The sequence below is a fragment of the Pongo abelii genome, chromosome 15, assembly GCF_028885655.2.
Source record: "Pongo abelii isolate AG06213 chromosome 15, NHGRI_mPonAbe1-v2.0_pri, whole genome shotgun sequence".
Taxonomy (NCBI): Eukaryota; Metazoa; Chordata; class Mammalia; order Primates; family Hominidae; genus Pongo; species Pongo abelii.
The window spans coordinates 37017835-37039264 of NC_072000.2; the positions used below are offsets into that span (position 1 = coordinate 37017835).

Consider the following 21430-nt stretch of genomic DNA (forward strand, 5'->3'; position numbering starts at 1 on the left):
TTGTTATCAGATATGTGATTAATCACGTGCCCAATTAACAATGGGTGTCCCTATTTCTCTTCTACAGTCATCATTTATCCTATATTTTAATACTAGAAACTAATCTTGATGAAAGTACACTGAAAAAGCACTGTTATTATTTGTTTTCATATATATGAAAACAATAACAGTGCATCATATATGTATATATAGATATTGCATGAAAACTTCACATACAGTGCTTTCAACAACAGAATTTCAGTTGTCATGTTGCTATATGGGTGAAGCTGGTACCCAGTGCTAGTTCAGTTTCTTCTCCAAACCTGAAAATCTCCCAGTGTCTAAGCCATGCACAAATACTGAGGAGTTTTGTATTGAAAGAATACAATTTGTGAAAATGGACCTCACAGAAGGCAGAGTGATGAGGGCCAGTTTCAGAATAAAGACTTAGCCTATATTACATGCAAACTGAGAAATTTTATTTGATAGAGAAACAGATACACACACTCATACATAGCTCACGAACTTCTGGGGCTCCTGAGGAAACCCTCCCTGGCTTCTTTGGCCCTACAGTGAGGAAGACTAATTGAGATTCTTCAAGGGAAATCCCTTTCCTTTTTTTCTATACCATGGAAAGACTCATTAAGCATTCTATATTCCATTCTTTCTCAGCCCCTGACTTTACTTAGCCAAAGCCCAGGAAGTCAATGTCCAGGGATTCCATTAAGCACGCCCTTTAGTGCTCCCTTCCCCCAGGCTGAGTGTGGGAACAGATCCTTGCCCCTTAGATGAAGGATTCAGAGGGTAGCTATCGGGGGTAACAGGGCATGAAGCCTGCCTTTTTGCCAGGCGTTCCTGAGATACTACCTGCCGAACTTTAAGACTACATTTGCCCGTGATTCCGTACTGCCCTCCACCTTATGGGGGAGGATAAGGAAGTACCTCTGAAATGATCTTTCCTATCCACCAGTGACTGCCTTGGCCTAACAAAACAATCCATTGGAAACCCTGCCTCACAGTGTCACAGTCCTCTTCACTTCAGAATACCTTCTTCAAGTGATCCCTCCAATAGCAAGTCCCTCTGTGGCTCTCTGCCTGTGGTCCACCTTCCCATTGTGAACCATGCTGGCAAGGAGCTGGGGTTACGAAGGGAAAGGGCAGGGCACAAGGCAAGTACGGCTCGTGACTTTTCCCCTTTCATTATGTGTGTCCACCGAGCTGTCCTGCTTCTGTTTTGTAATGGGTTCTTCCATGGCAAGCTGACCTTTCGGCTGAATAGGTCAAACTCCCACTGAGCGTTAATCCTCAGCCCTCCTCATGTGAGTGCCTCCCCTGAGGTGAGGAGCACTGGTTAGGAATATGACTGGGAGGGCCTGGTGTATTCCCCAAAGAAGGGTTGCCTTTTACTGCACTGAATTAATTCTCAAAGACCACCGTGTGAGGTTATGCTGAAGGATCCAGATTAGAACTTTCCTGCTGACATTGCGGAGGGGCAAAACTAATTTTTCAGATACATGTTTTAGACCGTGGTTCCCCTGTGTATCTTCTCCTTTTTAATGAGAGAAAGGCCAAATGCACAGTCTTAGTGATTCATTGGATCATTTTGGATTTCTGAGACAATCAGAATTTTCCTAGTTGATTTTTTTAAAAACTAATAAACCCTTCTCCCTATATTTCTCTTCCATTTAAAGTCTCTTAAAACTCTAGGCGTTTTATTTTTAACCCTTGTAAAACATGAAATAGTAGAGTTGTGGTGTGTGTTGATAATTATATACTGGACCTAGTTTTGTTTTCAATGTCATAAAACAGTTTTTGGACTATTAAGTTTTCTAACACCAGTTACCTTATAGTAGCTAGAAATTTTCAACATCAAGTAGGCATTTAGTCTTGTTGAATTGAATTTTAAGTGAATTCTTATGGCTTGGGCTTTCTTTTTCATACTAGTTTGTATAAGCTGTTCAACTCCTATAGCTCTTACGTCTCACTCTCAGTGAGCTGGTAACAGAATCTTCACAGGCAAGTGGTTGCACATTCCATTTATTTAGCAATGCCCTGTGTGTGTGTGTGTGTGTGTGTGTGCGTGCGCATGTGTGTGTGTGTGTGTATAGGTTAATTTTGTTAGTGTTCTTTAAATTTCAGAAAATAGTCTTTTAGTTGGACAAACAAATAAGTGAAATATGTCAGTAGATCAGATGAAACAGTGACCCGTTCGGCAATAATAAGTATACAGTATGTCTGGGCTACCAGATGGTTTTAGAATCTGTCAATTTCCAAAATACAGAAATCTGAGAGAGCTTCATAAACAATGTATTGCTTTGATGAGGATGACAGAACCCATTGAGGAAATGCTCCTTTAGCTGTTTTAGATCATTAATGATACTCTATAAACATAATAAGATTAACACGGAGAAACAAAATACCTGTGTTTGCAGTATTCTTTAGTGATCAGATTATTGTCTCAGTTCTCAAAATGCCAAATGTGATAGGATAAGTGCAAGATAAGAAGTACATATTTAACATCTATTCAGTTAGCATTAATGCTCAAGTTAAAGCTGGGCTCCTACCAGGGGCATAATGGGCAGGATCCTGTTTAACATATTTATGTTGGTTGTAAAATTAGGAACTGTCATTACAGCCCACATCACCTGCATAAGTGCAAAACATATAAATCAAGAGAAGTTCCAGTGACATAAAAATGCCATTGAATAGAATAGCATGAAACTACTTGCAAGATACTTGTATATTATGCTAGCGTGTATGGGGGTGCACACTCAGATTTCTAGGGGGTTTAGAGAACAAAGAATAACTATACGGATAGAACTCATGGATGAAGACATTTCCTCAGGGCACAGCCTGAACCCTAGTGGAGAAACAGCAGGAAAAGAAAGGCCATCAATAGCCAGACTTGAATAACTGCCCTCCGCACACCCCCACTGAAGACAACAGCCTCTATGCTTTCAGAAGGCATTTGAGCAGCTTTATGTTGTTACTGGAGCTTGTATCTTGGGCCTCCTAAGTAAGTGAACTTTTCTGTGATGTTTTAGGGTTCCTTATAACCTGGTGGCTATTACTCCCTTTCCCCCTTGTAATCCAGTTCTTTGTAGAATGATTTCTGTTATCTAAAATTAGTCCTTTTTTCTTTTTTTTTTGGGGGGGGGGGTGCAGTGATTTATTTTGAACTTTGTAATTGGAGGCCCTGAAGTGCTCCCCCCCAAATTATGAGCTATTAATAAGGAGCTTTCTGAATCCTAACTACTGTCTCAAAAACAGAGTGGACACTTGAGAAGTTTTCAACTCCCCCGCTTCTCCCTCCCAAAACCCACCCACCTCCATAATCTCAAAAAAAAAAAAAAAAAAGGCTGCAGATTTTATTCATGTGGGATCATTCACACCAAGCTACCATAATGTGCAATTAACACTCTAGAAACTGAAAACAGTATTCAGCAAGACAGCTGCATTATCAAAAATGCCAAAGGAGTTTTGAAGGGAGTAATGTGCATGTTAGAATAGGAAATTAATCAGAAATGTGCACACCCACATACACACAGTAGTACTGTCTTAAGTATATCTGAATATTAAAATTGTAAAAACCCTATGTCTATATTTATAATAAAGATTAATCTCAGCATAGTAAACTGATTTTTCTGTTTTAAGATTTTTAGTTGTGTGTTTTGCTTCTGAAGCAAATGAGGAGGCTGGAGTAGAGATCTCTAAGATCCCTTCCAGCTGGAATATTCTTTTGATAATAATCACTCTTCAATTATATTTTATAAATTTTCCCATTGAAAAAAATGCCTCTGTTATTTTTCTCTTGTCAGTAATAATGATACTTAACACACACGCATTTTCACAGTGCCTTGCAGACATTGCAGATACAAACTCACATTTGCAGGGGTAAACTCCCTACTTTGCATAGCGCAATAATCACAAGTGCATTTATATTATAATCCCTACTAAGCTATGGAGCCAACTCACCAACTTAGTAAGTGAAATGCAACAGAATTACCCCAGCAGCATTTCACTGGAATTTTCCTGTCAACTAGCTGAAAGTGTTTCTAGAAGTAAGAAAGTAGGGGATTTTGATTTTATTTTCAATTAGTAGTATCTGGGCTTGAGAGAGCAGAGGTTTGTAATAAAATTTTCAAAAAAAGCAGGAAGATATGGGGAATTTACTTGTTAGAAATATAGAAAGCATCTGAATATTTTCTTTAATAAATCAGTGTAAAGCAAATGGATTTTTTATGATGTCCTCACTTCTGATTTCTGTACATCACTTCCCTTTTTTGTCTATAAATTTGTTCTGACCACAACGCATACCTGGAGTCTCTCTGAATCTGCTGTGATTCTGGGGGCTGCTTGATCGGTGAATAGTTCATTGCTCAATTATACTCCATTAAATTTTTTTAAAAAAAGAAAAAGAAAAAATAGGCGTAAGAACAGGTTTAAAATAAATTGGAACCCCACGTAAAAAAAAAAAATCATAAACATGACACTCAATTCTGGATTCCACAGTTATTATGCATTAAACCCACTTTTGTTAAGGATTATGAGGACTCCTTTTGTGGTAGGCAGCTGCAGGCAAAGCAGGTGAAGCGTGCCTGGAACAGGATTGACTCTGAGTGAGAAAACAGGAGTGTTCGGGAACTCCAGATAAGAAACAGTCACCGACCTGGTGAGGCACATGCTGGCCAAGGATCTACCTGGGCTTCTTGTCAGTCCTATAGGAATAGTTACACATGAATATGCAGTAAATGTGAAATCCAGCCATCTCAGGATGCTTAACACTAGTGCAAATGATCATGAATAAGAATGTCTTATCCAATATGTTGTGCTGATTAAATTGTGATGAAGTTACTGCATTAGAAAATACAAAAAGTTTCCTGTTTGCTTTCTTCCTAGCCTAGAAGATGTAAGAAGTTTAGTTTTCTCTGGGGCGGGGTTGGGGGGAGATAAAGCAGTATGCAGATGCTTAAAAAAATCAATACCTTAATTTTAAGAAAAACGGTGTACTAATTTATTTTAAAGGAACCTGAACATTCATATGTTTTTATTCCAGTATAGGGAAAGCCATCCAAAAGGAAAATTTTTAAAGTTTGAATGTATTTTTTTGATGTTTCTAGAAGTCGATATTCTAGGTTGAAAATTTGTCCTAGGCTATGTTTATGCTTAGACAACTCAGAACTAAAATTAATACTGGGTGGTGGTTCAGATCTCATTGTTATACTAAATAGTCAATGATGCCATTCAAGAGAAACTAAGCTGAAGATATGAATCAGAGCTCCAACTTAATTGTTCTGTTTTCTTTCTTTCTTTTTCTTTTAAGTTATAGGTGCACAGCGAAGGAGAAGCCCCAGTGCACTAGCCATTGAAGTATTTGAAGCACATTTGGGAAGCCACATTTTGCAGGTACCTTTAAAACAAAAAGAAGCTTCCTTATATTTTACTAAGAAAAAACCATATGTTTAGTCTTTTTTTAAAAGAAATTTTTTAAATGTCAGCTGTATATTTGACTGTTGTGATTTTATCTTGGAATTCTGAAATTCTTATGAGTTTATTTTTTTCTTTTTAGAAAGCCATCCTTTGAGAGAATGTTAATGAGAAAGGGAGGGCAAGTATTATTTGTGCTGAAATAATTTAGATGAATTGCACTATTTAGTTGATGCGCAATGTGTAGTAACTGGCTGTTCCCAGAATGGTTGTGTGCGTGCTGTATTTGTAAGTGGATCTATGTGTGTGTCTTTGGAGCTACATATTGTTTTTGGAAGAGCAAAGTTTTGTTGTGAAAGTACTGTGATTTTTTTTGTGTCGCCAAATTTCAGTTCTTTGCTTGAGTTTGTATTTGTGAGTGCTTCCAATCTTAATGTTTGCCTCCCCAAATTAGAAAATTTCTCAGGGGAAAATATAGTATATTTAAAAATACTAGTAAAAGGAGACAAATAATAATTGATTTTGCCAATGAACTTCATGATAAATAAATGTTAAAGGTCACTAGGATGAAACTGTAGTTACCTAGCCCCAGAGAAAATTCATTGCAAACTCGTCATCTCACTTATTCAAAACTTTTTTTTTTTTTAACTAAGATTTTGCCATTGATTCAACACTTCTGCCTTCAACCACAGATAATTGTGCCGCATTGGTCCTGCTCCCAGGATAAATGTTGCCATGGCCACTTTTTTTAATCTGTGGAAGATATACCTTTTTACATAGAATTGGAGAAGCAGACAAGTTTGGGATACGTAGGCCGCTTACTATATTTGGAAAAGGTAGCTATGATTTTTCTGAGATAAACTTTGGAGTAAAATAAAAGTATACTCCAGATCCCTGTTCATTCAGAGTTTATAAATAGGGCCTTTATGGTGCTTTCCTTTTCTAGGTTGTCAAAAGTAATACTAAATTTAGCATATTATCTTTTAAGTATGTGCATTAGGAAACTATTATGTGATTCTGCATTTAAAAAAAAAAAAGAAAAATGAAAAAATAGCTCATAGTCAAATCCTGGTGGTTCTCCAAAGCAGTGTCTTTACTGGCAGTTTCAGAATCACCCAACACTTGCTCATAGGATGCATTCTTGGGCCTCAACCTAGACCTACTAAACTAGAGTTTATAGGGTAAAGTCCAGGAATTTGTGGTTTTTAACAGTCTTCTGAGATAATTTTGATGTTCCATCAGGTCTGAGATAGCACCTTTCACATTTGCAAGTTTAAAGCCCTGAGAAGTCTTACTTTACATTTTTGTTTATTCTTATTTCTTGTTTATCCATTAGTATCTGTTAATATCTCATAGAACTGATGTTTCTTGAAATACACCTTAGGAGTTGCTATTCTATTGTGTACATAAAATTTTGAATTACCTTTGTTACAGCCTAGGATTAGTTTCAAGGACACAGAAAGGATCATATTTCTTTCTAGATCTTCAAATTGTTATTTCCTTTTCTCTTACACACACATTGTTCGGAATCTCCATTATAGGTTTTGTATGGGCCATGGCATATAAATTGTTAGACTCTGATGTGATTCAGGACTATTCCTGTTTCTATTCTGAAGCAGTCAGTAATTGTTACCTAAGACTTAGTCAATGAAAAATTATTCAGAGACTAATCCTAGATTATTATCTTCTTAATTCTTTCTGGAAATCATGACTCCAAAGGCCTATGAGTAAGGTATCTCAGTAATTACAGTAATTTAAAACTAACACAAACTTAGGAGTTTGAATCAAACATAAACTCAGTATAAATATATAATGTAAAATGGCTCTCCCAAATGCTAAATCAACATTATACTTCATTGAGAGAACACAGGATCTAGAATGGGGCTGCAAGCTCGTTCCCATTTCGGATGGGTCACATTCAGACACCACACTGTGGTTGCATCAGCTGTCACACCAACCTAGACAGCTGGATGCCATTTAGAGTAGAATAACCAGACTGGTGAGTAAACTAGAAATCATATTACGTGAAGAGTGGCAAAAGGCCTGAGAGAGTTTAGTTTGGAAAATATGACTTAAAAGGGACATCGATGCCCTCTCTATTTATTTGAAGACCTTATTTCCAAAAAATAAAAAAAAGGATTAGACATATTCTGTGTCGCTTCAGAGTATGAGAAAAAAGATAAATGGATGAAAATTCAGAATGTTTAAATTATGTCCATACAAGAAAACTCCTAAATAGGGCTCGTCACACTTGGAATAAGTTTGAAGCTGTAGACTTTCAGGAGAAATATAGATGGCTTGGTAAAGATGCTTTCAAGAAAAGCATCTAAGCATGATTGCACTATGTAATCTTACAATTGCCACAGAAACTAGAACTTTTGGTGTAATTTGATTTTAGCACTGATGGTTATGGAGTGGAAGAACTACTACATAGTATTCTAAATTAACTACTAGAATTATAGGCAAGAAGGAATTGCGAAGTAGTAGTAACAAGAAGAGCCTCCCTTAAGCTGTCTTATTAGTTGTTTTGCCTAACTAGCAGGGAAACTTTTGAGCCCATAAGCCTATGTCTGCACCGTGTCCAACAATATCGCAATGTTCAGTAAGGATGAGATGGCTTCCACATGTTGTTTCAGAAGGGTCCATGGTAGAATCTGGTTGGTCCATAAAGACTGGAATGAATTCTGTCTTTCTTTTCCTCCTTCTTACTCTTTCTTCATTTGCAAATAGTTGATAAAAACCTGTGTGGTCAACAAAGTAGTATAGGCATGATCTCCAATCTGACAGTTTATAGTCATTTAACACTCCCCTTCATCCCCGACAAGTTTCAAATACTTTCTAAGAACAGAGAAGTCACTGTGTATGACTGCTGTCTTTAAAGAGCTTACAGTCATTCAGGGAAAGAGGAACCAGGAGGTTGCATAAAGTGAGAAATATCACACAGGTCAAGTACTATGGGGCCATAAAAGAACAAGGCTTTGAATTTGCCATAAAGCACCAAAGAAGACTTTTCAAAGTTGTTGATGGATGAATAGAAGTTTATTAGGCAAAGAAAAGGGAAGAATATTCCAACCAAAGGGTACATCAAACATAAAAGCATGTAAACAAGTAGTGGTAAATCTTACTTGGGGACTGTTTAGATGTTTGATATGATGGCTGCTTCACATATGCAGTGGGACATATAAGAGATGAAAGAAGAGAGATTATAGGAGCCATATTACCAGGAGGTGTAGACTTGATTCTCCATGAAGAGTCTATGGAGAGGGCTTTTATGCAGCAGTGACAAGAGAAGAGTTTGGTTTATTTCTGGAGTTATCATCAAAGTACAATGTACAGGAAGTCTCTGAGTTGTAAGACACTGATATAAAGAGACCATTTAGGAAATTGTTACCAGAGTTCGAGAAAATGAAGATCTTTTGCAAGATAGAGCTGTGTGAATGAAGAGGCAGCTATGGAATTGAGATAGAATCATTAGCTTGTGGTCCATAATTAGAGGTGAAAGGCTAGAGAATGACAGGATTTAATTATCACCACAAGTTTTCTAGTTTGGCTACTAGCTGTCTGATTCTACTACCTGAGAGAAGTTGAGAGGGATGGTCTCTTAAATAGCCAAGGTGATATGAGGTAGACACTTGGAAACCTAAGTCCTATTTTTGCAGAGCAATTCTCAGGCTTGGTCTGGAATTACTGATCACTGGTGTATAGATGAATGATAGTTCAAATTAAGAATGGGTTACAGACCTATGGAAATGATGTGGAGCAAAGAGAGGGTTAAGCAGAGCCCACTGTGGGGTATGTCATCATTTAAGAGGCCAGTAAACATGAGAAAGGAATGGACAGAAAGGAAAAGCAAGCCACAGGATTTGATTTTGGTGGAGGAAGGAGTATTAATAATGTCAAGGTAGCTAAGGATAAATCCTTTAGTAGGGCAAATCCTGAAGAGATGTCATAGGTTTTGTGGATTGAAACAGTCACTGTGCGGAGTAAGTGTAGAATACAGACCTAAAGAACAATAGGAAGTAAAGGAGAAGAATCTGAGTGTTCATGGTAAAGGAAGGGTGGGAAATGAGAAGTTATCATCAAAAGAAATTTGTGTTTTTCATGTAGTGAGAGTATGTTTATATGTCTGAGATTTATGGGATCAAGCATTTTGTGCATATTGGAAAAGAGATGAAAAACTAACTCTTGGCCAATTATATGCTCTTTAGCCATCTCCTTTAAAAATCAATATCTCATGGTCATGTCTGTGCTGAGAAAGGATTGGTTTTCATTATTATTAATGGCTAAATGCCATTCTATACTATGGATGTATCATAATTTATGTAACCATTTTCCTGCTATTGAGTATTTTGATTACATCTAAGAATGTTCATATCTAATGCAGATATCAGCGTGTCTATGTATGTGTGTAAATGCAAAGAGAAGATAAAATATTGAAGAACATATTTTCTAAAAAGAAAAGCCTAGTCTGGATGGATTTCAGCTTAAATATGATGAATTTTTACTGTGTACTAAGTTTCAGGTACTGTGCTAAGTTCTCTTCTTATATCATCATTGGGTACTCACAATATAGACCTATGAGATAGGTGCTATGATTACATGCATCTTAAAATTGAGTCAACTAAGATTTTAAAAACTTAAGTAACTCAAGTTCACATGTCCGTTTAGGTAACAAAGTTGAATTTGAACCCAGGATGGTAACACTAGGGTTATAACACTGCAAAAAATGATAAGGGCATTTTAAAAAACAATGGTAATAAGAGGAAAGAATTAAGACACTTACAGTTGGAGTAAACAGGCTTCAGTAACTAATTGAATTTGGAAACTAAAGTAGAGGTCAATTCCAAATACCAGTGTGGAGTTCAGAAAATGCCTGTGACTTCACTGCATCAGGTACCAAAGCTTTCCTGCTACCTGTGCCCCAGTGATGTTTCATTGAAGCGCATACTACGTGCCCCTTGGTGTGGAGGATTTGAGAGTAAGGGGTAAGAGAGACTCCTTAATTTTTGGTGTGCCCGTTCTCTGAATGTATATGTAATGTGTCTCTGCTGTGCATATCTAATTAGCCATATATTCTCATAGGTAAAAGAAAGTTTGGTGGGATACCTTAAAATTTGACTACTTTTCCACTGAGAGGGAGAAAATAATAAACTTAATGGTGATTTTATCAATGTAAAATTGTGTATTACAAAGCCAATTTTCAATACCAGTGTATGTAGGCAGGGCCAAGGCCCAGGCTGTGTATTGTGAAACTCTGGGGCCTCCATTCACAAAGCAGTCTCACCACTGACTGTGACCAATATTATAGTCTCAGTAAACCTATGACTATTTCAGGCATGAATCGTAGGACAGCAGCATCTTCTCCAGGAGAGCTGAGGGTTCAAGGGATGTCAGCCTTGCAATGGCAGGGCTGTGAATCTCAGCCCTAGTGGGCCTGAATCAAGGCATTATAGTTCACTAAATTCTTCTCTGATTTTTATAAATTAGATGAAGAATGGGAAGTCAAGGGGTAAACGTTGAGATTTGTGCATTTTGTGGCAGACTCAGTAAAAATCCGAGGACTTGAGGAGATCATTATGTGGGATCTTTCCTGGAAAGTAGATGTGATTAAGCACAAATGTGGTTCCTGCTTTCAACGTTCTCTTAGGACATCGTATTGTTCCCACTTCATGATTTCTTTAATATGAAAAAGTATGCGTGTTATTTATTGTTATTTTTCCAATATAAGGACCAGATAGGATATTTGTATTTTACCTTATTGAAGTTAACAAAACACAAAATGTTAGCAAATACTATCTTCATAAGTCATAAAATTAGCTACTGGAATGACTTTCCCTTAGGTGCCAGATTTATGAATGGAATGTTTTAATGCTTTAATTATTTGTTTACCCTCAGCAGAAAGGTTTGAGTTTCTTTCATTTTGTAAATAATGCTTACATAATTGTTATATAAAGTTGCAATATTGTTTTTGCAAACTCCATAATAATAATGCTGCTTTACTCACCTCACAGGTGTTAAACAAGTTAAACCTGGTACATGGAAATTTTTAAGGTTTATGTTTGTATTATATTATATATATATAATATATATAGGTTTATGTTTGCATTATATATATAGCATATTATATTGAACTATATATATGTGTGTGTGTGTGTTGCTAACTTTGTAAAATACATGCCATTACTAAGAACTATCCTGTACTTGTAATGAAAGATAGTCTTTATTCATAACTTATTTTGGATCATAAAAGTAAGTTTTGTGAGTTGGATAAGTATAATAAGTACCAACATGTTTGTACATAACTAATAGAGAAATTCATTTATTATTTAAACTAAGTATTGAGAGAATAAAAAGAATGTTCTGTAAGAAATGCTGTAAATTAAAGTAATGGTGGAAAAATAGTATCCATGTGTCAATTTTGTGCTTGGCCATGTTAGGTAAACCCTCTTGTATCTATGTCATTGACCCCACATTATTTCTGGCCACAAATGAATTTTTGTATTGCTTTTAGAACATTCAAACCCCAACCTGAAAGAGAATTCCATGAGCATACTCTCTGAGGGGACTGAGTAAGAGCCTCCAAGAACATTCTAAGATTATGACCCCTGAGGTTCTCTGACTGGGAGTGGATCAGAAAAGGCTAGGTAGGATGGTTGCATGATTGCCTGGTCTTCCTCAACGTAAGTGGGGGAATGATTGTTTCTGCAAGGATCATTTATTAGTAAAATAACCCTCGTGTTCAGGACACAAATATGTCCTGTGGTAATAACCTTAGCAGAACAGTTTTGTTAAGGTATATATTTCCTAAAAATGATGGAGAAGAAGGGAGCCCAAATGTAGTGATTTTCTGTTTGTTAGTCAAAGTAAGCAAAGATTTGTGTGGATAGGATGGATAATGTCATCAACCTCAGTGAGCTGTCAGGTTTTGTTCATGTGGTTTTTCGTTTCCTCAGCACCTTTAACGATGGAATACAGGGTAGGATTATGCCTCAAATAAGAGAAGAACCTGTGTTTTACAGAGGCCATTAAGAATCAGATTTAGAAGAAAATCAGGTCAATATTTGCTTTCAAATTTCTATGTTTCTTCTGTTAATCACACTTTGAAGATTGGTAAAAGGCATATCCTAGAATCATGATTAGTTGGTCCATATAGTCTTTTGGTCCTGCAGAGTTGTTGTTAGACAAATGAGAACATATAGGTTCTCGATCTACCAGAAGTGTTTTTTTTTTTTTTTTAATCAGGTTGATGTAATAAAACAAAACAAATAGTGTCTTATTTATATATTTGTCACTGTTTCAGTATTGCTAGCTACAGCATCTCTGGTCTCAGACCCAGCCAATTGTAGAAGACTGAGTAGAAGATTCTGCTGGGGAAAATCTACTGGACTTATAGGCAAAAGGAGCTCTTTATAACAATGTTGGGGTGTGTGTGTTGGGGGTGGGTAGAGAATGCCAAATCTGCTGATAGACACCTTCTTTAATCTCATATGCCAGAAGAAAATGAAAGATTGACTAGTACAGTTCAAACATCTGGGCAAAGGAAAGTGAAAATACCTAAAACAGCTCAAAAGCTACCACAAAGATACAAATTATCATTTATTAAGATGCTGCCTAGCCAAGTCAACATGCCTTTTACATTTGATGGTAGTGTTTTCAAAAGACCTCTGTGAAAGAGTGATACCTTCAAGTCTATTTTCTACTTTATTGATGAGTTAAAATTTCACCTTAATTTTATTGAAATGTGTAAATATACATAAAATGATCATCTCTAGGAAGTTGCATCTTCTTATTCCTGATGGCTCTTTTTGCTAAAGTGGTATCCTGCTGGACATCAGTGCTAAAGTAAAATAAGATGATTTCAAATAATAGGAGCATTTTGAATTAATTCCTTTAGCTGTGAGAGAGGAAGGGGAGAAAGTTGAGTGACCCTGTAGTGTCTCTATGATCCAGAATGGTAAGAAAATGTAAAACTAAATATAGAAAGAGAGAAAGTTAGTGAATATATTTGCATATGCAAATTAGCTTAATTGATACTGCTTGCCTCTACAGGGATTTTTCATTACAAACTGGAGTGCTACATTGTTCAGCTCATATTGAGTAATTTAGTAACTAATGAGACCAGTTTGCACTAATTTGCATATGATAAATGAGCTTAATTGCAGTAAATAACTTGGAGGCATAATTACTTAATTTTCCTGTGTTGCACGGCTTTTAAGTTCACGTATGAACAACTCAAGATAATTTTGCATATTTAAATTAGTTGCTTTTAAATTTTCTTGAACAAAAAAGAGGAACACACCTTATCAATTGAGCTATAAAACAATCAAAAGTAGGGATTGCAGTATTTTTATTTAAAAAGAAAGAATGAAAAAGAAAACTAGAAATTTTAAGTCTGTTGTTCACCTCTCCTATGTCCTCACCTCAAATAAGATATCAGCATTGGCATTTAGGAAAATGTTTTTAAAGTTGAACATTAACTCACAATTTCTCTTAGTAGATTGCCTAGGTTTAAAGTAAAATATGTATCTGAATGCATCATAAGTTTGGGAATAGGGTTTATAAGAGAGATGTGATATGTCCATTATCTAATTTAGCAAACTAACATCAGAGTAGTCAATTGAGTCTACTGGCAATGTGCCTTTCATCTAAGTTGCTGGGCTTTAATGACGTAAGCATCACTCTGACTCTGGCATTTAGTTTCTGTCGAGATTAATGTTTCATACTTATGGAATTGGTTTCACTGGAGAATCTTATTGTGGTTTGCCAAGAATTATCTCACTGGTCTTCAAATTATCTCAAGAATGCGTGCTTTACCAAAATCTCCATTCTCAAAACAGACACACCGGATCACACAAGGGTTGATTGTAAACCATTATTTCCCTATATTGTACTGCCTTCGGATGTTAATCCTAAGGGGAAAAGTATAATTTCTTATTCAAAATTAACTTATTAGGCCATATAAAAATCATATTCATGATTTTGAGGAAATATTATATAGTTGTAAAAAAAAGTTTAACATCTTTTATTTAAACAATTATTGCTGCTTTAACTCGTTATATATAAAAACTGATGGGCATATTAGGGCTATTTCTTTGTCACAATCTGAAAAAATAGCTCATCAAACTTTTCTCTGAAAAGCTCAAATTCTACTAAATTCAGTATATGCTTTTTTTCCCCAGAGGTGAGCCAGAACAAGTACTAATACCAGTATATTCAAAGTGTAAAATTTGAGTCCTTCATTTAATAGGTTGTCAGGAAATACCTGGTAAATAAAAAAATGAACAAAGAAATCCTACCTGGCAAGGTCACAGTTAACCTCAGAGCCAGGGCCTTGTCTCAGCTCTGTGTTAGAAGCTTAGTTTGTATCCACATCTCCAGACATGGGAGAGTATATGACAGATTCATTATGTGCATGGATTTGGGCATCCAGCCAACCCCCAGTTGCTCATTTATTAACTGTGTGCACCCACAATGGTCTCTTGCCCTCTCTAAGCCTTAGTTTTTTCATCTTTAAAATGGAGAAAATAGTAGTGAAAGTTTTCCTGGCAGGCAGATTGTGAGGACTGAACAAAATAGTGTAGTTGAAAGTGCTTGATACAGAACTTGACATGTAGAACACATTTGAGAAACATCTGCTAGTATTTCTGTTTGTGTGTTGGGTGGTCCAGAATAATGTGCAAGTTTTTAAGAAGAATCCTGATGCTTATCGGAAACTTTATCACTTCAGGAATGTAAGAACATTATCAATAAAATTCTCTCAGGTTCAAAACAGGATAAATATTCTTTATTGAACATGACATAAATTGCTTACATTGATGTATCTATTTGATAGTTCAGGTTTAGTTCAGAGTAAAAAATTTTAAATTTGGTGATAACAATGTATTTTTACTTTGAGAATGAAAATCCTTCTCTTAAAAACCAAAGAAGTTGTCATAATACTCTCATTGGCAACTTAGAAGAAACTGAAAAAGAGTTTATAAAGGGACTCCAGAATCAAAGTCTCCTTTGGACTAAAGTGTGACATGCCATTACTCTCCTTATCATACTACATGACCTCCTCAACTTGCTCAGAAAAAAAATGAGGATAAACACCCAATCAGAAATCCAGAAGAGCTAGAAGGTAGAACCAGCCATCGACCATTGCTATAAATTATGCTAGTGAAACGGTTTAATGCACATATGCTTCTCCTTGTGTGCGTTGCACAAAATCCATCATCTGCCAGGCCAAAAAGTGCACCCTTCCATGTCAGGATCAGAAGGGAGAACTTCTCAGATGGATGTTCATAATGATGTCTCTATGTGGCAGATACGTATCCCTGGGGTTTTTTTGTTTACCTTGCTAACTTTGATTTGCAGAATAAACATATATCATCATTCACTGAGAAAGAGTGAGAGAAGTGTGAGTGAGGGGAAGGAAGCAGTTTGAGGTAACATTTTGGAGGAAAGCCATAGTATTTGGCCACTTGACTGAAACTAGTGCAATAGTAAATGGGGACTTTCTAGTTGCAAAATAAATTACCTCAAGTGGCCAGGTTCTAGAAAAGTGAAACAGTAATCTGAAAGTACTAAGCTTCAGTTCAGTAAATATTTACTCCATGCCTAATTTGCATCAGGGACTGCAGAAAATACTGAGATATGGATAATGAGTTATGATTTTGCCTCTTAGCATTCCCACTGTGAGTAGAGAAGAGCAATAAGAAAACAGACCAACATGGTTCAATGTAACATAGACTAGTGGCTTTTGGATCACTTATTCCTGGATTTGAATCTCTGCACTTGGTTATATGGACTTGGGCAGTTTATTTGAACTGTCTAAGCCTCAGTTTTCTCAACCCCAAATGGAGATGGTAGCAAGTCTTACCTCAAACAGTGTTAGAATTAGATGAGATACTACATAAAGGTGCCTAGTTTAGATGAGAGACTATACACAGTATTAGCTGAGATACAACATAGACAGCTCAGTGAGCACTCAAGAAAAGTTGGCTGTCACAGAGGCTGAACCCTAGAAGCAACAGGAGGGAATCAGATCACCCAGCCTGGAGCAAGTCACTTCCTGTGATCACACACACACAGTTCACCTCCTTCACTAATCCCACCCACACACATATTTCCTTTTTAAGTTTGGTGTTCCCTGAGGTCAGGAGTTCGAGACCAGCCTGACCAACATGGCGAAACCCTATCTCTACTAAAAATACAAAAATTAGCTGGGTATGGTGGCACGTGCTTGTAATCCCAGCCACTCGGGAGGCTGAGGTAGGAGAATGGCTTGAACCCAGGAGGTAGAGACTGCAGCGAGCCGAGAGCATGCCACTTCACTCCAGTCTGGGAGACAGAGCAAGACTCCACCTCAAAATAAATAAATAAATAAATAAAATGAAAAATAAATTTGGTGTTTATGTGGAAGTCCCTGTGAGAATAGTTGGAGCGTCTTCTCTTCGCAATGACTTATGCATTCTCTTAGCATAGTCACAAATGGGGGAGGAAAAAAAACCAGTGATTTCATTATGATCAGGCAGAATTTGTTTGGGGCATTCTGACATAAAGATTGTTTGCAAGGTATGGGAACATATCTATAATTCTTTCTCAGGCACTAAGAATGGCCAAATTATTTGGAGATTAGTGTGGAACAGAAAGACAGTTATACTACATGTTGAGCACCTCTAATCTGAAAATCCAAAATCCGAAATGCTTCAGAGATGAAACTTTTTGGACACTGACATGACCATGAGTGGAAAATTCCACACTTGACCTCATGTGATGGGACACAGTCAAAATAAAGTCAAAACTTTTTGTGCACACAATTATTAAAAACTGTATAAAATTATCCTCAGGTTGTAAGTACAAGGTATATGTGAAATATAAATGAATTTTGTGTTTAGACTTGGGTCTCATCTCCAAAATATATAATTATATATACAAATACTCCTCTCACTTCTGGTCCCAAGCTTTTTTTTTTCTTCGAGTTGCTATTTTACCAAGTTTTTTGGTAAAACTTCAAAACACTTCTGGTCCCAAGCTTTTTTACTGAGTTGTTATTTTACCAAGCTTTTTGGATAAGGGATATTCAACCTGTATCAATTTTCAAAGTTGACTAACAATCATAAGGTTACATGTCAAATATTAATAGTAATGACTTTCTTATTGTGTAGGTTTTTATACCTCTCTGGTAATGTGTGTAAATATCTGCAAATCTTTGCCAGATTACTGTGTTCTTCTTGGCTTTAGAGTAGCCCTTGGGGGTAGCAGACATCATATTTTTGTTACCAGCATCAGCTAGGAATGACATGGAATGGGGTGACATCAGCTGACTATCATTTATCTTGGACCCAAAACTCAGTCAGTATGGCCAGTGTTCCTCTCCCATCTCAGTCTCTAGAACTTTGCAAGCCTTTTAGACTCATTTTAGGCTTGAGGAAAGATTGTGAATGGGTGGGTGGGTGATAATGTGCATTGTTTCTCAAACTAAGTTGATTGCAGATACCAACAAGCTGAGCATCCTGGACTAGTAGTAGTCTGGAACATACTTGAGGAAAGTGGCTTAGAAGAATCAAATCAAAATTATTTTGAGAAAAGATCTCTAAATACAATAAGAGCCAAATTGAACACATAATTCAACAATTATACTATAATGTCACATCTGTATTCTACCTCACTAGCTTTTTAAAGACAGAAAGATTATTACAGAAGAATCTTAAGTAGTTATCCCTCGTGTGTGTGTGTGTGTGTGTGTGTAGTCAAATACCTCTTTAAACTGCACAAAGTGGGGGAAAAAAATGTTGAAAATAAAAAAATTACAGATAAGCAAAGAGAAGAAAATAAAAATTAGGTATCTGACTTTTTGTAAATCAACCAAAATAAAATTCTGACTCGTCTCTTGAAAACAGTTGTGGAAGGAACAGCTGATTTTAAGAGGTACCTTCCAGTGTACTTCATGGGTGATACATGTTTATGAATGGTTTTCTTCTTCTGAACCTGGCCTGGATAATACTATATTCATTAAAGAACACAGAAAACCAAGACCTGTGGGCACCAAGCAATAAGAAAGGCACTGTAGGGATCCTGCTTGGGGGAGGAGGGGTGCAGGGTATAGGACTCACTACTAGCTTCTATCCTCTCTGAACTATAGCCGTGCACCTGTGGGCAGACCCAGGAGTTGGGTCAGATGCCCTGGTCACCTAGTCTCCAGCTGTTTTTTAATAGCTGTTTTTTAATTCCTTGTGAATATCACTTCTCAGACATTTGCCAATTCAGGATCTGATAATTTATGATTGCAAGGTAAGTAATCCATGGGACAGTGTTATTTTGTGACAGTACAATAGAACCGTGTCTAAGAAAAGAAAATGTCATGCTATTTTGCTTTATGTTTATTGTGTATTTGCGAAAAATAAACATTTGGGAGAATTAGTGAAATTATTATAAAATTTGTTGTTCTGGGTGAATAAAATGTGTAACTAATGGTTGGACTGCCCTCACAGAGGAGCCTCGTTGAATTCCCATGAGGCTAGATAACTGCTACAGGAATTGTCAGGTCAGAGCAGCTCTTTCCCTCAATTCTAAAGATATAAAAAATGCAGGTGACCCTTTAGGCTGCCAGAAAAATGCCCTCTGAAGTAATCTACTCTTTTACTTCATTTTAGGTTGATACAATGTTTTAGTAAATTTCATCTGGTATAGAGATTAGACCAAGGGTAGAATTGACCTAAAGAAACAGAAAATTCTTTTATTTTTTTGTAAGTGGTAAGTCTGCAAGTTCTACATAAATACAAAGGCAAATGATAATATCAATGACTATTTTAATTGCATCTTTAATCCATAAGGATAGTTCAATGACATTTTAAATTACACTTTTAGAATTGTAGTCACATAGGAGATAAAACTCAGTAACTATTTAATAATGCATAGTTAAGATCAACTGTATCCTCTCTTGAGATCACATTTAGGTGGACTGAATGTAAAAGCCCAATCCAGCATTTAGACAGCATTTAATCTTCTGGAAGATATTGTTACATCTTTCTAAATATAAAGTACCCAGGCCTGGTACTTTCAGTTGGTACCTCTTATCTCTGTTCAATGATTAGTTTCACTGGATTCACAGCTAAGCTATATTATTTTTTAACTAGGAATTGGATTGCTGTAGATCAAACTATTTTCAATACTGGAAGGTTACTAATCAGTTTGGGGAATTTATATGACTGATTCGTGACTAATTGCTATCATTTAACCTGGCTTTACCTGGAGACTACAATATAGTTAGGTTGTTTTTGGTGGGGGAAAAAGTGGTAAAGGGATTTGCTTAAGGTCCCACGGCTATTAGTAACTAGCTAGCACAGCTGGGATTCAAACCCTGAGGTGGAAGTGAGAGAGTGACAGAGAAAAGAATTATAAGAGAAATATTAGGTATTAAATTATTTTACAATGGAAGTTTTTCAAGTGACATACTTTAAGCTGTGGTTTGAATGGAAACAAGAGGACATGCACTTTTGTTTAATAAAGAAATATTTGCCCTGAGCAGAAGACAACATTTTAAAGCTTGTCATTTCATTCCTCGGAAAGTATTTGAGGAAAATGACATGGCTCAGCCCTGTTTGCTGACCATTTTGTTGTCTCCTGCTGAGACTTGCCATTTCCATAGCCAGTGGGCTGTATTGAATCAGACAGAAGCAATAGGTCATTAACAGACATGGAGACTTGGGGCAGCCTGCAGAGACTGAAAGAGGAGAAAATCATTTGGGGCCACATCAACAAAACTGCATTTAATAGAATCTCATGCAGCTATGTTTGGGAGGGGGGCAGTTAGCCTGATTTTCAGAGAAACTTAAGAAGCTTTAGAAAGCACAAAGTCATTTTCCCCCCCAAAGAATGTCACGCCTAACATGAAAACAGAGGTTGGGGAGGGTACTCACTTCTGCATGCTGCATTTTCTCCTATTGAAAAATAACTGCTTACAATTCGTTGCATTGAAAAAAAAAAATCCAGGTTTTATTTTCTTACTGACACCTCTCGTTAACCTTGAGACCTTTAACTCACAACATTAACCCAAAGAGAGATTATATTATTTCAATCAATACCTAAATTATTAGATTGGGTTTCCATGATCTTTGGAGATCCTTCTGGATTATTGTAATTGATAGGTAGGGCTCCTTCTGGATTATTGTAATTGATAGGTAGGGCTGGGGGGACAAGTTTTTTCCACTGAGATTGCTACACATTATTTTGGCATTTATGAGATTATTCATTTTAGAAAGTATATATAACCAGCCTCCTCTGAAATGCAGACCAGTTTAGCTAGGGCAGGAAAAAAACAGACCCTGTTTATTGACATTAAACAAGCATTTATAGCTTGTTATATATAAGGCTCATCAAATGCAGCTTTGGGTAATATGTAGATATTGTTCTTTCCTTCAAGAACTGTATAATGAAATGTTGTATCCTTACCTGGGATAAAAGGTGCAGGTGTAGAGACAGGATCTAAATTCCAATAATTGCATTTATAATTAAGTAAAATTTAGCAAACAGAATATCATTTTCACATTATCCTGCCATTTATATTTTTAAAAATTCCAGCTAGGCATGGTAGATCACACCTGTAATCTCAGAACTTTGGGAGACAGGTGGGAGGATTGCTTGAGCCCAGCAGTTTCAAATCAGCCTGGGCAACCTGGCAATACCTCATCTCTACAAAAATAAAAAAAAAAAATGAGCCAGGTATGATAGTGTGTGCCTGTAGTACTAGCTACTTTGGAGGCTGAGGCAGGAAGATTGCTGGAGCTGAGGGAGGTTGAGGCTGTAGTGAGCCGTGTTTGTGCCACTGTACTCCAGCCTGTGTGACAGAGCAAAAGACCCTGTCTTAAAAAAAAAAAAAAAAAAAAAAATTCACCATTTAGATATACATGCATGCATGCACCCATGTGTGGTTTTTTGTGAAAAAATTTCAAAATGGTTTCATGTATGTCTTAGTTTTCCTGTTACATTGTAAGCAACTTGAAGACGGCTGTCATGTGTTGTTCATCTTCGTGTCTTCCAC

The 21430-nt window shown here is 36.6% G+C and overlaps 1 protein-coding gene and 1 long non-coding RNA gene across 16 annotated transcripts in view; both read left to right on the forward strand.

Annotated features, from left to right (window-relative positions):
• NPAS3 (neuronal PAS domain protein 3) overlaps positions 1–21430 on the forward strand; it is an 876176-nt gene that overhangs the window by 429505 nt on the left and 425241 nt on the right. For 11 of the 15 annotated variants that reach the window (XM_054529993.2, XM_054529997.2, XM_054529999.2 and 8 more), the window contains one exon: positions 5303–5385. In XM_054529993.2, coding sequence (XP_054385968.1) covers positions 5303–5385 — 83 coding nt within the window. The remainder of the gene's footprint in view (positions 1–5302; positions 5386–21430) is intronic. The other 4 variants (XM_054529994.2, XM_054529998.2, XM_054530003.2 and 1 more) reach the window with 1 other exon arrangement.
• LOC134760071 (uncharacterized) lies at positions 14963–21111 on the forward strand. The gene is made up of 2 exons (XR_010136958.1): positions 14963–20537; positions 20571–21111. It is a non-coding gene; the product is annotated as an uncharacterized LOC134760071 (long non-coding RNA).